At 41.0% G+C, this 17,219-nt stretch overlaps 1 protein-coding gene across 7 annotated transcripts in view; it reads right to left on the bottom strand.

Annotated features, from left to right (window-relative positions):
* The window catches only part of mllt10 (MLLT10 histone lysine methyltransferase DOT1L cofactor), a 172,497-nt gene that overhangs the window by 43,628 nt on the left and 111,650 nt on the right, over positions 1-17,219 (bottom strand). For all 7 annotated transcript variants that reach the window (XM_060900009.1, XM_060900010.1, XM_060900011.1 and 4 more), the window contains one exon: positions 10,125-10,282. In XM_060900009.1, the coding sequence (XP_060755992.1) occupies positions 10,125-10,282 (158 nt within the window). The remainder of the gene's footprint in view (positions 1-10,124; positions 10,283-17,219) is intronic.

Here is a 17,219-nt window from a genome sequence, read left to right as displayed (position 1 = left end):
TACCTCATCATGGCTGCAGTGGTGGTGGGGGCGGGGCCTAAAGTCAGTTGATGACAGTGAAATGGTGGGTGGACTGATTCACTGCACTGGCAGTTTCGATGGGAAGTGCAGTCCGACTGGCGCTCTTTGGAACGGATCTGCTGTCCAATTAGTTCCAGTGAAACCGGGGGCGGGAACGGCGGTCTGATTGATTCCATGGTTTCCGATCAGGTCAGAGATAATGAGCGGAGCAGTTTATTCTCAGCCGGAGCTTACTATGGCTTGGAGATGTGCAGTGGCACAGAAACCCTGACAGAACTGAGCAAATTACAGTGCATTCGTATTACTCTATTTTTTTCGCAGTGCGGTTTCCATCAAATCCTGCGCTCTGATTGGCTGACGAGCGGGTCCGTAACGTAGGATACGATATGATACGATACGGACCCCAGTTACGGACCCTGGTTACGGACCTCTGGCGACTCGCTCGTTCACAACAACAAACATAGTAGCATTTTTTGTCAACATTTATCTTTTTTTTTTTAATAAGATTTATTTATAAGATTATCAAAAATCTTATAAATTTTTGCCAGCATTTCTCAGGAGAATAGCATTAACTTTACATCATGGATAGTGATAACGACAGTGTTCACAGCGAAAGCGAGTTTTACTACCCTGAGGAAGAAGAAATAAAAGAAAACATTTCAGGAGAAAGCTAAAAACCTCTAACTGCTGCTAACGGCGAGCAAAAACATGGCTGAATCCTGAATGACTCCTATTTGTATAAATAGGGGACTACATAGGCGGCAAAATGTAGTTTTTTTCCTGCCATGGAAGTGCACTTGTATACCGAGGAGGAAACAATTTGCATTACAGCCGTGAATGAGGATTCAAAATAGCGGCTCGGCTTTCCCTTTCGGGCGCTCTCGTTTTCTGTTAGAATTTGGTAAAGAGAAAAATAAATATATTATTTACCAGCTTAAGTTCGGCCCATATGGTGAAATACCGTGACCTCGGCCTTAAATACTGACCTTGGCCTCAGCTGGTAAATAACATTTTTAACTGCTTGTATTCACTCACACACACACACGTCTCGCATTAAGTGAAAATGAAGCCGCTAGCCAGACTTGAGTCATGTCTTAATAGCCAAAATTACGTTAGCCAAGACTTGCTATTGTTTTGTCAAGGGTGCAAACACTAAGTTACTGCTCCTTTCATGGTCAGACTGGGGGATGTGACGATATAAAAATATCAATATCGTGATACATCATGTTGCAAGAGAATACACTTATCTGAGATATTATGGATACTGTGTTGTTTTTTTTAAGGCCAAACAAAATAATGCGTGTGTTTCCGGTTACCCGACCGACCCTGTAAAAACACTGCGACCCTTCAACTGTTTATGACCACGATAAACAAACTACTTCTCGCACCCAACCCTACCTGCTAGGCAGCCACCTAGCGAGTCAAACGAGAGCCGCTAGGGCGTGTCATATAAACCACTCGGTATTTGCCGAAAGACACGAGGCCCGTCAGGAGTAAATTGACAACCAACACGCCCAGTTTCCATTGTGCTACAGATGTAGTTCCGGTTCACCTTACGAGCGTACATCACGACCTTGGAAATATGGCGTCTGCTAACGCCCCGATCGACGATGGTAGGTATAGAAATCACTGGACATCGTTGCTATAACGAATTTCAACTGATATATTTGAAATAGATTAGGCCAAACAATATAATATATATATGTGTTTCCTGTTTCCATATAGGGAAATGTTAGGCATGATGGTTAGGCGAGATGTTAGGCATGCACCCAATTTTGATAAACACACAAGACATCAGTTTTAAGTATGAAAGTCCCCACTAGTATATAAAAATAGATTTTGGAAATGTTCAGAACTGAAGGGATAGATCTAGGTACTGGACCACCACCACCACCAAATAGATCATCCACCAAAATATTCCTGTTTTACCTGGAAAATGAAAGTATGCCATCATTATTAGAACAATTTATATACAAGTGCATCCTTATATCATCAACGATATCTGATGACTAGGTTTAGTTTTGAACGAGTATTTTGCAAAAAAAAGTTTTCAAAGGAAACTTCTCACTTTTTCCTACCTACCCTAGAAAATTTGTCGTAAACTTTTGGGATAAACAAATTTTTTTTCCCTACCTACCTACCCTATTTTGAAAACCCAGGAAACACATATTATTTTGTTTGGCCTAAATACATTTTCTTTTTTTTATAATTACATGACATTATTACAAAATTACATAATTACAAACTGGAAGCGTTTGATGATATGTCACATTGCTCACATCTAATTTCCAGGGATTTTAACCCGACCTAAAAACCAAAACGCAAATCCCGAATATGTGCTCAGAGTGGGCTTTTAAATCATCAGCACTCCTCTCCACTTCTACAGGAATCCACCAACATCCTCCTTTAAATGTTAGAAACGCCACCAAAAACCAAACGGGAAGCTTTTTGTTTATTTTCCCACACTGACCATGTTATCAGGATTTCCCATCGTTTAGCAACACATTCATCTCCCATTCTTTTGACAAAGAGTGCGCCATCCTGTGTGCTTCGTCCGTGAAACAGAGGGACAGACGCAGAGTGTGTGAACACCATCCCTCGTTCTCTGTCCGGTCTGTCAGCTCCAATCACGTCACCGTGCTGCGCTCAAAGCCAGAGCGGTTTCAGCTCCATTTTCGTTTCTGGGTGGTTGATGGTGTTCGCAAGGGGGTCGAAGGTTGAACCTGCACTTCTTTAACCACTAAACAGCCCTTGTTTTGTTCGGTTCACACCCACTTAGGACAACACCACCATTGCTGTGTCCGAAATCACTCGTATTCACTATATAGAGGACTATATAGTAAGCTCATTGATAAAATGAAAAGGGGAAAAAAAAAAAAAAAAGCTTTCGGACACTACTCCGTCATGCCGTTATTTACGTCATTACTGTCACACAATTAAAACGTGCCAGATCAGTCAGCAGAGATCTTGCAGTCACGTGACCGGAAAGTACACAGCCGCCATCTTGTCGGTCAAAAACACCGCTGAATACTGCTGCACTCGTGTACAGAATGGATCAATTTCAACCGACGGACTACACGGCTCATTTTTCTAATGAACAGATAACTAGATATATGTCTAAAATAAACGACCTACAGATTAGTGACCCTTATGGCTTTCCGGACGGAGTTTTCACGACCGTGTCAGTGGATTTTGAACTGCCAGAGGCGGAATACCCAGACGTGTATAATTACCTCATTAACTTTCCCTCGCTGTTCAGTGGCGAAGCACTGCATGCTTATAAATCTCTGGACAGTTATCTTTACAGAAATTCAGGATTTGTCAGCGACTCAGATGTGGCATCTTGTAAACAAGAAAATAACAATCTTCATTGGACGGGTAAGTCACTTAAGTATTGAGTATAGCACTGACCAGCCGATTATAGAATAGAATAAGGTAATTCCAGCTGTAATTCCAAATCATCCGTCTTGTTTACATGGATCTGGGGTTGGAGAGGTAGCGGCTTGGCAGTGGAGATTTGAGTGGCTGTTTTCTGAGCTTAGTCAACAGGCCAGCTCTGCTTGCAGCCTCGCTTTTGCTTCCTCTCCCGGCGCCGCCTCCTTCGCTTTGCTTCCGATAACAATCCACGGAGACCCCGCTGGTCTCGCTATCTCGTCCGGAATGTTGTGCATGTGATGGAAATCGCTACAAACCGTCATTTTCTGCTGGAAACCAATGTCCAGTAAGTCCATACGGTTGTAGTGGATATTGAAGTCCGGTACAGACGAACAACACGCAAAAATACACACAAAAAACATAAAAAACGTGCACAGGTAGGGAGAGCTTGTAGCCGCAGCCGTTGTAGTAGAATTGTATATAGTAGGGTTTTCCAGAAGAAAAGGTAGAAGTAGAAGTAGAACCAGAAGTAGAAGGCGGAATATGTCATTTGACCGACAAGATGGCGTCTGTCACAATCTGGATCGGCTGTGACGTCACATGCAAGTGCTCCGCTGGTGGGTTTTCAAAATAATAAATACATGCATGTATTTGTTGTGATGAATCCATATTATACTGAGCGTATTTCCCGCATTAATAAATACAAAGTACTTTGTGTCTGCTGCATCTTTCAGTTCTTTTAAATCAAGGCTGAATACTTTCTTCTGTGCCGCTGCCTTTAATTAAATCACATTTGAGGCTTTTGATTAATTCCTCGCTCTGCACTCTCACTTCTATTTTAGCTTTTTTTCTATTCTCTTACCATTTTTAACTGTACTTGAATGTCCGTTTATAATGCGTTTCTTCCTCCGTCCGTTCACCCCAACACACGGCAACATTACTGACATTTTCAAGCCACAACTTATAAATTTGTCTCATGCAACCATAATGCATGATGGTATATATTGCTGGGTTAGTGACCATTGGTTGTACACTACTTTTCACGATGCATCATTGGATACTAGGAGTCCACTATAGCCTAGGTCACAACCGGCCATACGTGCAAAAAATGCAAGAAACGCACGGAGGGCGCACGTGAAATGCACGGAGGGCGCGCGTGTGACGTGCTGATTTTTGAGCCGCAGACCGGCCGCAGAGGTTCTTTGTCATGTCAAACAAACTCTACGGGCGCTTACGTTTTGTTCAGGTTGCAAGACAAACTTGCAGCCAACGTGTGTCTTTCTCCACGAACAAAAAAATCGCAGTGATTTGGGAAACGTCAAAAATATAGTTCACTATATAGCGAGTGATTTCGCACACCGGGAAAGAGTGTGATAATAAAATAAATAAAGCCGTGTCTTTGAGTTGCATAAGGGGCCGTGTGCAAAAGTGTTTTTCTGATAATAGGAAACTTGTCAGCAGTAATAAATAACAGCAAGCTTTCTTTAGAATGGCTGGGAAACGCAAAGGACTATAAAATCACCACAGAAAACCGAGAACAAAATCTGACAAGACAAACATGAGGAAAAAACTGACGACACAGCATTGTCAGGAAATTTCCAGAACTGTTTCTACTGCTGTCGATTTGATCCCCCCCCCCCACCACTTTTATTGTAAAAATTTCCTTCATGCATTGTGTGGAATCAGGACGCGAAGAGTTTTGCATAAAAGCATCAATGTATAAAACAAATTAGCTAAATTAAAACTTACTCATATAAAACACTTGTGCACAGACAGCCTGGCCTCCCAAGTTTTCACTAGTGCTTCGAATTCAGTTAAGGGTACGAGGTTTTGAAGGTGAAGGTCAGATTTGCCTCTTTTCCACCAAAGCAGTTCCAGGGCTGGTTCGGGGCCAGTGCTTAGTTTGGAACCGGGTTTTCTGTTTCCACTGACAAAGAACTGGCTCTGGGGCCAAAAAAACCAGTTCCAGGCTAGCACCAACTCTCTGCTGGGCCAGAGGAAAGAACCGCTTACGTCAGCGGGGGGCGGAGTTGTTAAGACCAACAACAATAACAAGACCGCGAAAGATCGCCATTTTTAAGCGACGAGAAGCAGCAGCTGTACAAACGCAAAGTCACCCATTATTATTATTATTATTGCTGCTTCTTCCGTGTTGTTTTTGCTTTGATATTCGCGCCAAGGTTTATGCAAACGCAGCGACGTAACTGACGTATACAGCGATGTAATGACGTGGCTTCCCTTAGCACCGCGAGCTATGGAAAAGCAAACTGGTTCTCAGCTGGCTCGCGAGTTGAACGAGTTGCGAACCAGCACCGGCCCCGAACCAGCCCTGGAACTGATTTGGTGGAAAAGGGGTAATTGTAAACTGTTCCGAGCATCAGGTGCCGAAAACCTAAAAGCTTTCCTTCCCAATTCAGTTATTACTTTGGGAACAACAAATTGCAAAACGTCCACAGAGCGAAGCCTGTGACCTCCTTGCTTCCATTTTACAAGAGAAGATAACGAAGAGGGAATTTTGCCCAGGATGATTTTGTAGACGAACACATCCCAGTGACGAGCACGTACGGGCGACCAATTCACTTTAGAGTAGAGAACGCAGTGATGAGTAAAAGAAGCGAAGTTTGTAAGAAACCCCAGAGCCCCATGATGGACGCTATCCAGCACGCGAGGACAATGAGCAAATCCATTCATACACAACATATCTCCATAATCAATAACAGACAAAAAGGTCAATTCCTTCCACCAGTTTCTTTTTAACATGAAAATAGAAGCAAGACATGTTTCGATAATTAGGCAGATCAGACGCTCGCTAGCCGGGCTGTGAACATGAGCGTCTGCATGCACAATTTAAGTTTCCAAACCTGTCATTGCTTAACTCTTGAATATTTTCTATCAGGAAAACGATCGTTAAAAAGCTTAGCTTTCTTTGTAAAGCAGAAATTATATCTCGTCAAGATCTGTTCAGGTTGAAGTTGGTACAACAGCGGACACACACTGCTCGCGGGACGTCAGGAAACTGGGAAGCTTTTTGAGTCACGGGAAAGCGCTCTCTCTCTCTCTACTCTCTCTCTCTCTCTCTCTCCTTCTGATCGGTTTCTGACTGGATGACTTGTGAATATCAAATCAGATAACTTTTATAGCGATGTTGTCTCGCTCTCGGTTTCTGATCAAGTATTCAGCTAAATTTTCCATCAGCTAGTTCTGAAGTTATGCTTCGGGGAGACTTTGAAGTGCGTTTTCATAGCTTTACCTACTTGTTTTTTCAAATCAAACTGATTCATGTCAATAAATAACCATATTAGAATATAACTGTAGTTAGGCTGATGAAAAATATTGAGATCTTAGTGATCAGAATGATATTTTTAAAAACTGGAAGTCAGAAATGCGAGTGCCAATTTCAGTTCTATTAAATGTTATTGTTTATTGGATGTGGCTCAGACAGTTTTTTCGAGGTTCGCCTTGAAAGCTGTGAATATTAATTGAAATAATCATTTATATCCTTTAATATAAACACTAGTAGGCCTTACTTAGAAATACAAAGGGCAACAGAGCACAAAAAGGCTATTAGAAATAATCTTTTATTACTTTTTTACTCTGATAGAGAATGGTAGACGTGAATGACATTTAATGCTTTTTTATGCATATTTTATAAGTGTATTTGTAATGAACACTGATTGCTCCTTCTTTGTGATGCACAACCCCGATTCCAAAAAAGTTGGGACAAAGTACAAATTGTACATAAAAACGGAATGCAATAATTTACAAATCTCAAAAACTGATATTGTATTCACAATAGAACATAGACAACATATCAAATGTCGAAAGTGAGACATTTTGAAATTTCATGATAGCAACACATCTCAAAAAAGTTGGGACAGGGGCAATAAGAGGCTGGAAAAGTTAAAGGGACAAAAAAGGAACAGCTGGAGGACCAAATTGCAACTCATTAGGTCAATTGGCAATAGGTCATTAACATGACTGGGTATAAAAAGAGCATCTTGGAGTGGCAGCGGCTCTCAGAAGTAAAGATGGGAAGAGGATCACCAATCCCCCTAATTCTGCGCCGACAAATTGTGGAGCAATATCAGAAAGGAGTTCGACAGTGTAAAATTGCAAAGAGTTTGAACATATCATCATCTACAGTGCATAATATCATCAAAAGATTCAGAGAATCTGGAAGAATCTCTGTGCGTAAGGGTCAAGGCCAGAAAACCATACTGGGTGCCCGTGATCTTCGGGCCCTTAGACGGCACTGCATCACATACAGGCATGCTTATGTATTGGAAATCACAAAATGGGCTCAGGAATATTTCCAGAGAACATTATCTGTGAACACAATTCACCGTGCCATCCGCCGTTGCCAGCTAAAACTCTGTGGTTCAAAGAAAAAGCCGTATCTAAACACGATCCAGAAGCACAGACGTCTTCTCTGGGCCAAGGCTCATTTAAAATGGACTGTGGCAAAGTGGAAAACTGTTCTGTGGTCAGATGAATAAAAAATTTGAAGTTCTTTATGGAAATCAGGGACGCCGTGTCATTCGGACTAAAGAGGAGAAGGACGACCCAAGTTGTTATCAGCGCTCAGTTCAGAAGCCTGCATCTCTGATGGTATGGGGTTGCATTAGTGCGTGTGGCATGGGCAGCTTACACATCTGGAAAGACACCATCAATGCTGAAAGGTATATCCAGGCTCTAGAGCAACATATGCTCCCATCCAGACGACGTCTCTTTCAGGGAAGACCTTGCATTTTCCAACATGACAATGCCAAACCACATACTGCATCAATTACAGCATCATGGCTGCGTAGAAGAAGGGTCCGGGTACTGAACTGGCCAGGCTGCAGTCCAGATCTTTCACCCATAGAAAACATTTGGCGCATCATAAAACGGAAGATACGACAAAACAGACCCAAGACAGTTGAGCAACTAGAATCCTACATTAGACAAGAATGGGTTAACATTCCTATCCCTAAACTTGAGCAACTTGTCTCCTCAGTCCCCAGACGTTTACAGACTGTTGTAAAGAGAAAAGGGGCTGTCTCACAGTGGGAAACATGGCCTTGTCCCAACTTTTTTGAGATGTGTTGTTGTCATGAAATTTAAAAAAAAATCACCTAATTTTTCTCTTTAAATGATACATTTTCTCAGTTTAAACATTTGATATGTCATCTATGTTCTATTCTGAATAAAATATGGAATTTTGAAACTTCCACATCATTGCATTCCGTTTTTATTTACAATTTGTACTTTGTCCCAACTTTTTTGGAATCGGGGTTGTATGAATGAGAGTTAAGATCAGCTTTTATTGCACAAATAAAGCCATTTGGTGAAACTTTGAAGAGAGAGTGTACCGATTTAACATTTTACCCAATTAGTATAATTAACACTAATTACATACTAATTTGCATAATTAGTTTTTACTAATTTTTTCAAACTTTGCATTCAGTATAGAACCATCTATGTGCCGGCCAATTTCCATGTAAACATCTTGAAAAACACAAAAGTTATTAAGAAAAAGCGTTTGATCTCCTTCGTTAATGAGGTCCATTTTGGACCACGCGATCCTCATACAGAATATATTACGGCAATTTTCTAAAAATTAAGCTTTTTTTTTTTTTCAATCTTTGATTTGTAATATCTCAAGAATGGATAAACATTTTAATTCTGTAAAAAAGTACGGTGTTCTGCATTCAATTCTGAATTCAATGACAGCAGTTTCAAGCAATTTGGATTAAATTTGAATTTTCACCTATGTCGTCGACTATAATAAAATCCTAACAAGAGCTTCAGTTGTTTTTTTTGTTTTAAACAACATATTGAATGTGCTCTTTCAAAGACAAGTGGTCATCAATTAAACATCTTAGATGTATCTAAAAGTAGATACCAGGTCTATTTGTTGACCGTTTCTCGTTAAAATTTCCTCGGACGGTGCTGAGCTTGCTGTTTTTGAAGAAGTGGTAAAGAACACAAAGTTTTGTTTTCTCTGCATTTAAAACAACTTGCAGATGACAAAGCTGGTCCTGCACTCTGTCAAAAGCATTCGGACGGGTATTTCTGGAGGATTTTTACACACACGGCACACGAGTCGGTCATCGAGTCCGTTCTAATTATGCCTAATAAACAAAGTGTGAAAGTCTGTATTGGACTGGAAGAAGATTGATATCATACACTGCCTCTGTATAAAAGCAAATAAAGTTGGTTTGCGTTCCACAGGCTTGTTTAAACACGTGTTGAGCAAAAACGAGAGCAGAGAAGGACCGCCGTTACGTTTTTGTTGAGGGCTCGAGCACAATCAAGCTCCCTCATATCCGTCTTGTTGGATTTTCTCTCTCACTGGGGTCATTTTTGTACCGTTATACATTTATAACTCATTTATTACTGAAGTAATGGGTTCGATTTGCCCAAATACGTGAAACTGGTTAATAATTAAACTGCAGACGACAATTAGTAAAATGTGTGCAGTCTAAAAGGTGCTCATCTCTTGAAAATTATTCTTACTTCTAGGACGACACGGAGGTGATAAGTGTAATTTTACATAATTGAGTAATCTCATATGGTCAAAGTGGAAGGAAGATAAAAATCCAGCATTATTATTATTACTACTCCTCCTTCTCCTTGAATGTTACTAAACGCCCGCTTTGATGAGTAATGTTGATTCGTATACCTTTAACAGGCACTAGGTATGGAGGCGTAATTAGTTCTACAATGTTTAACTTGTCGATACTTACGTGCGAGGAGGAGGTGCTGGTGAAGGGCGCAGGAGCAGGCAGAGACGTGAGGTTGGGCATCGAAGTGCCTGGAATCTCTGAGCTTGAGACGGCGAGACTACCTCCGAGCACGGCGCTGGGCAAAGGGCCTGCTACATCGCTGCTGCTGGGGTACGTCACTGCAACACACGTTACACAGGACACAAGTTATTCTTTTGCATCAGAGAGGTTCGGTAGCTCAGTCACTGCTAGAGATCACTGAAAATAAAACCAACGACGGGTCACCTGTTCACCTGCAGCAGTGCCGGTCAAATCTTTCACCAAGTTTGGCCAAGAAAGTAGAGGAGAGTAGAAAAAACATTTTGTTTTTCAGAGCTGAGGAAAATGCCAGCGCTAAACACAATTTAAGCAAAAGCCTTTCATTTTTGGTTTGTGGTTTATGTACAGTACTTTTATAGTGTGAGCTGGGTTTTTTTTTTTAAATAGCAGATCGTGCTCGTCCTAGATTTAACCCAAAGTCTCATTTCGCATGCATAAGAGCTGTACGAGCCTGGATGATTAAGGACAAAATGAAACTGAATGATGGCAAGATGGAGTCTGTAATCACTGGAACTAAACAGCAGCTCAGGAAAGTTCAAACCGACACTCTGCCTGTGGGAGAGATCAGGATTACTCCTGTTTCAGTGGCCAGGAACTTATTTTGACAGTCATACGAGTTTAGTAACACATACCAATAACAGATTTTTTCACCTCCACATCAGAAGAATTATGAGATATCTTTCATTACAAACAACTAAGATTTTAATACATACATGTTATTTACCAAGCTGGGAGGTCCGTATGGTGAAATACCGTGACCGAGGTCTTGAAAGTACTGGCCGAGGTCACAGTATTTCACCATACGGGCCGACCTTAAGCTGGTAAATAACATATTTATTTTTTTCTTTACCAAATTCTAACAGAAAACGAGAGCGCCCGAAAGGGAAAACCGAGCCGAGCCGCCGTTTTGAATCCTCATTCACGGCTGTAATGCAAATGGCTTCCTCCTCGGTATACAAGTGCACTTCCATGGCAGGAAAAAAAAAAAAAAACTACATTTTGCTGCCTATGTAGTCCCCTATTTATACAAAACTGAGTCATTCAGGATTCAGCCATGTTTTTGCTCAGCATTAGCAACAGTTAGAGGTTTTTAGCTTTCTCCTGAAATGTTTTCTTTTATTTCTTCTTCCTCAGGGTAGTAAAACTCGCTTTCGCTGTGAACACTGTCGTTATCGCTATCCATGATGTAAAATTAATGCTATTCTCCTGAGAAATGCTGGCAAAAATTTATAAGATTTTTGATAATCTTATAAATAAATCTTATTTAAAAAAAAAAAAAAGTTGACAAAAAATGCTACCATGTTGTTTGTTGTTGTGAACGAGCGAGTCGCCAGAGGTCCGTAACCGGCTTGCCAGCCAATCAGAGTGCAGGATCTGACGGAAACCGCACTGCGAAAAAAATAAACGCTTTTATTATAAGTAGGATATCCATCATCCGTAACCACTTATCCTGTGCAGGGTCACAGGCAAGCTGGAGCCTATCCCAGCTGACTATGGGCGAAAGGCGGGGTACACCCTGGACAAGTCGCCAGGTCATCACAGGGCTGACACATAGACACAGACAACCATTCACACTCACATTCACACCTACGGTCAATTTAGAGTCACCAGTTAACCTAACCTGCATGTCTTTGGACTGTGGGGGAAACCGGAGCACCCGGAGGAAACCCACGCGGGCACGGGGAGAACATGCAAACTCCGCACAGAAAGGCCCTCGCCGGCCGCTGGGCTCGAACCCAGAACCTTCTTGCTGTGAGGCGACAGCGCTAACCACTACACCACCGTGCCGCCCCACAAGTAGGATAGACTACTCGAACAGCCTCCTTTATGGTTTGTCCGCAAAGTCGATTAACAAGTTCCAAACGCGTACAGAATGCAGCAGCACGGCTAGTAACAGCTACACCCAAGTTCTCTCATATTACTCCCATGTTGCGCTCTGTGCATTGGCTGCCGGTTAAAGATAGAGTACAATTTAAGCTATTAATTAACTTGAATGGTCTTACACCAAGTTAAATATGTAGCATAGTAGAGGTAATGCATCCTCGTGCATACGCTTTATGTAGAAATAGCAATATCTATCTTTCTTAAAATCTTTTAATGCAAGAACCAAGACTCCTCTTGGCGACAGGGCCTTCGCTGCTGCAGCATTTAAACTTTTTAACGCTCTTCATCGTGAAATCACACACGAGAAGAATTTTGATCATTTTAAGTCTTTGGCTGAAACGGTTTCGTTTCAGTCTGCTTATGGATAAATAAATTCTATACGCTACAACTGATCATTATTATGAGATTTCCATCATACTCTGCTTGTGTTATCGAAACATTTTGTTTACTGACTTTGCAACTGCAATATTTATACGAAGATGAAGATAAAATCATTTTTAGACAATAAGCAATATTAATCTGTTTTGCTTTAGATATTGTATATCAGAATTTATATATTTTTTTGCACAGTAGACAATGTTTTGTAATTTAGCTATTTAGTGATGTCTCGAACACGCACTTGATTATATTTAAATGTCAATTTGTGCAAAATAAGTATTAAATTATTATATTATTAGTATGTAGACTAAATTAACCTCAGTGTGTAGAGAACTTTAACACTTTTTTTTTTAAATCACATAATTCCAGATGATGTTTCATAGTTTTGATGTCTTCAGTATTGTTCTACAGTGTAGAAAATAGAAACGAGTGCTCCGAGAGCACAATATGCCCCGCTGGCAACTAGCCCACAATTCTGGTAAAATGCGACTGAATTGAACAAAATTACAATATGCATATTAGCGACATACAACAAAGAATCCTATCAAGTTTTGTGAAATTCCTCCAAAAATGGTGAGATCGAGATGAGTTGATTTCAGAAGGTGAGCACTCTTCCCGTCCTGGGAAGACGGACATAATCCCCCTTCGGGCCTTTCAGCCAGCCAAAGTCCTTCCTGCACCATTCATGGCGCGTTTGGCGGCGCCGATCTCGCCTATTACATAGCTAGGGTTACAGTGGGGGGCTAGTCCTCTGGTAACCATGAGAGTTTGACTCCCCACTCGCATCTGTATTGCAGCATGCCTTGCCAGATGGCAGTAGGCACCATTTTTATGATTGCCTTTGGTATGACCCGACCGTGAGTAGAACTCGCGATCTCCCGATCAAGAGGTGGACACGCTACCACTAAGCTACTCGCTTTCGGCCAGTGGGGGATAAAAATTTTGAGGGAAGTTGATTTCAGAAAGCAAGCACACCTTGATGAAATTACCAAAGTACAAGTTTGTTAATAATCAAGGGCATAACTCGTAAAATTTGCCCAAATTAAACGAAAGTTCAATTTGCGTATAACTGTCACATAAAGCCTTTTGCCAAGTTTGGTGAAATTCCTCCACAAATTGTGAGAGGAGTTGATTTCAGAAGAACGTACACCCTCATGAAATTGTCAAAGTACAAGTTATTTAATCAAGGGTCAAAACTCGGGTAAAATTTTCACAAACGAAATTAAATCGCGATATGCGATTACCGTCATATAACACAGCCTTCCGCCAAGCTTCGAGAAATTCGTCCACAAATTGTGAGAGGAGTTGATGTCAGAAGGCATGAAATTGTGAAAGTACGAGGTTGTTAATCAAGGGCCACAACTCTGGTAAAATGCGACTGAATTGAATAAAATATGCGTACTACCGACAAACAACAAGGCCTTTTGGGGTCGTCGTGGCTCAGGTGGATAAGGCGCCATACCATGAATCCGGGTTCGATTCCAACCCGAGGTCATTTCCCGATCCCTCCCCCGCTCATTTCCTGTCTCTACACCGTCCTATCCAAAAAAGGTGCAAAAAGCCCAAAAAATATCTTTAAAAAAAAAAAAGTCTTTTGCCAAGTTTGATGAAATTCCTCCAAAAATTGTGAGAGGAGTTGATTTCAGAAGGAAAACACACTCTCATTAAATTGTCAAATTATAAAATGTTAAATCAAGGGCTGTAACTCTGGTAAAACGTGACCCAATTTAACAAAATTACAATATCGCCACGACATAATCCCCCTTCGGCCAGAGGGGGATTTAAAAAAAAAAAAACCTGATGAATGAGTAGGGGTGTACAAACTTTTGGTATATACCACAAAATCAGTGATACTGTATAAATCACCGAAGGATTTATTTTACACTTTAAAAATCTACCGCTTCCCTTTGTTCATTACAGATATCTTGTGTTTGCTGTCTTTTTAAAAAAAAAAAAACCCCGCGCGTTTAGAACTGCTCCTTTTTTATATCCCAATCTCACACAGAACTGGATCAGTCAGTTCGTTTATCAATCGCAATGTTTGGATAACTTTACAAAATGCAATCCGTGTAACAAATCATTAGCATTCACATCCTAATTATGGGAAGGGTAATGCAACTACAACAGTCTGCTGCAGTAACCAAAGTATTTAATAACAAATATACACGTACGCCACTCGGATACGGTTACTATGCCGAGCCCTGGGACCTCGATGCCTGGTGTTTTCCTCCCAGCACACCTGATCCAGCTCATAAAGCGCTCGCGGACTACCTGGAGCAGGTGTGTCGGCAGAAGGAAACTCCAGGAACGGGGCTGAGCACGGTGAAGGGTGTAACCGCACGGCTCGATCCTATTACAGCTCACACTTTGTCCTTCTGCTGAACTTTGAGCGGTCAGTCTATCCTGGGCCTCTCATTACAGCAGATACACAGGACACAAAGCAGATCTGCAGCCTGTCCAGACCCCCCCACCACACACACACACACACACACTGGGTGTCTGTCATTGACCCAGAAAACACTGCTCAGAATCTGATGACTCACTGCGAGCTTTTCAGGCACCGGGACAGTGGGGGTTATTTACATTCATGCGCAGACCATCACTGTTTGTTGTTGGTGGTGTTTTATTGATATTTTCTCTCTCCCCCTCCCCCCTCCCGAATCTGGAACGATTCCCGCGGCTGGCCGAGGCTGACCCCTGCCGCAGTGAGAGGGGCCCCTCGGCCCACAAAAGAATGAATGGCTTGCGGGCAGTGAACATTCACTGCAGGAACAAGGGAGCATTGTTAGGCAGAGAGCGAGCACGTGAATGCGTTTTACGGTGCCGAGCGGCAAAATCCATTCGATATAAAATATAAACTCTGCCCGGCCTCGATATTATAATTTGGTGTAGCAGAGCCGCATAACTGATACATTGATCATTTTGTATGGCATCATCATACCGTAGTGAGGAGAGGAGGAGGGGATTTTACTCCGATCCTTTCAATCTACTGGATTTGAATGGACGTAAAACTATGACGAAAATAAAGTGTAAAATATATCACCTGAAAAATGCAAGTATAAAGAAAACCTTCTAAAAATGGTGGAAAAAAAAATTTTTCAAATGATGAAATTAGTGAGAAAATATGAATTCGCTATTTACTGGTTTATTTACACGTCAGTGTTTATTACTAAAAGTAGTATTTTATTTAGCAAATGAGATTTTACTAAAATTAGCGTAACATTTATTTCCAAACCACGATTCAAATCAGCATGTTTTACTTTGAAGCATTTTTTTTTTTTAACAATTACTCACCAACAAAAACGTGAACATTTGAACAGTAAAACCGGTCATGACGAAATTCGATTCATGACGTTTTCAAATTCTAAACATTTGGTTTATTTGTGTTATTTCATAATGTCCTGTAAACGTATTTAACACGGCAATTTTTAAAAATTTTATCATATGATTGCTTTCTGAGTGAACGACACTCAAACAAAAATATTAAAATGAAAAAAAAAATTACAGGTAGTTTTTCTGAATATGAAAATTTAATGTCGTCATGAACCGGCATTTTTGACGTGTCCAGGCTTAAAAAAAAAAACACGACAACCAAGTATAAGCTAGCTGATGACAGTAACGATTTAGCTATATATTTAGTATACAACCAAGTATAAGTTAGTATGTTTTTTTTTTTTTTTTTTAAAAATACGACAAAAAAAGATCAGTCCAGAAGACCGTGGAAACTGGACTGAATATAATACACCATCACAGTCCTCAGATGTGTTGGTAAAACGCTCAGAACGTATCGACAGCTAACCGAACGTCCATGTGTTCTGCCATATAGACCCCTTCGCAGTAAATGTCATTCATACGTAAGCGGAAATTGCGCGCGCAGCCTGGACCCAAAAAAGACTCAGAAATGCCTAGTTGTTGTGTTGTCGGGTGTCAGAATCGTAGCAGTGATGGGGTTAAAATTTACAGAATTCCAGCAGGATCTCACCCATTCCAAAAAAATCGCCGACGTCTATGGCTACAAGCCATCAAACGTGTAGACTGGGATGAAAGCACTATCAAAAATGCGCGGGTTTGCAGCACCCACTTCATCACAGGTAAGATCAGGCTATTTATTAAATCTTTTATTCTTTCTAGTCTTCGTTTATTGATGTAGCAAAATACTTTGGTAGCGTTTGTCTGATTAGCTGGGTCATAGTTACACAATGTAATGAATATTGTTAGCATGTTAACTTAGCTTTGCGTGCAATTTTGTTTGTAGGAGAGGTCTCGCTTGACTCAAGCAGTCCAGATTTTGTGCCGTCATTATTTGTGTATGCCGAAAATCACAATTTTAAAGCAAGGATGGAAAGGTAAAATTGTGTGCCCTCGCTCTAAATGCCAACTTACGTTGACTGCTCTAACCTAGCTCCCGCCCCGTTCAGTTTCATTTCTGCTCTCTGCCTCTCGCTTTTTACGCAGCTCTGATTTCTCTTAGCTGCACTCTTTACACTATCATTCCTTTCATGCCATTACCTCCTGCAAATTGCTGTTTAGTGTTGGTATTTGCTGTTGTAGCTAAAGCCACATTGCCATCACATCACTGGCATAATCTGATTAAAACAAAATGAATATGAATGTCCCATTGTTAATCAAGTTGTACATGCCCGCACATAATCATATGCGTCTAAAGACTTGTAGGCACGAAGTTTTTCGTGGGTGTACACTGAAGTCTTGTCAATAAGGTACGAGTATATATCTGGCCATTGTACTTACTAACAT

This window comes from Neoarius graeffei, chromosome 19 (genome assembly GCF_027579695.1).
Source record: "Neoarius graeffei isolate fNeoGra1 chromosome 19, fNeoGra1.pri, whole genome shotgun sequence".
In the NCBI taxonomy this organism is placed as follows: Eukaryota; Metazoa; Chordata; class Actinopteri; order Siluriformes; family Ariidae; genus Neoarius; species Neoarius graeffei.
Note: the sequence above shows the minus strand (reverse complement) of the source record. Positions and strands in the feature narration are given on the sequence as shown.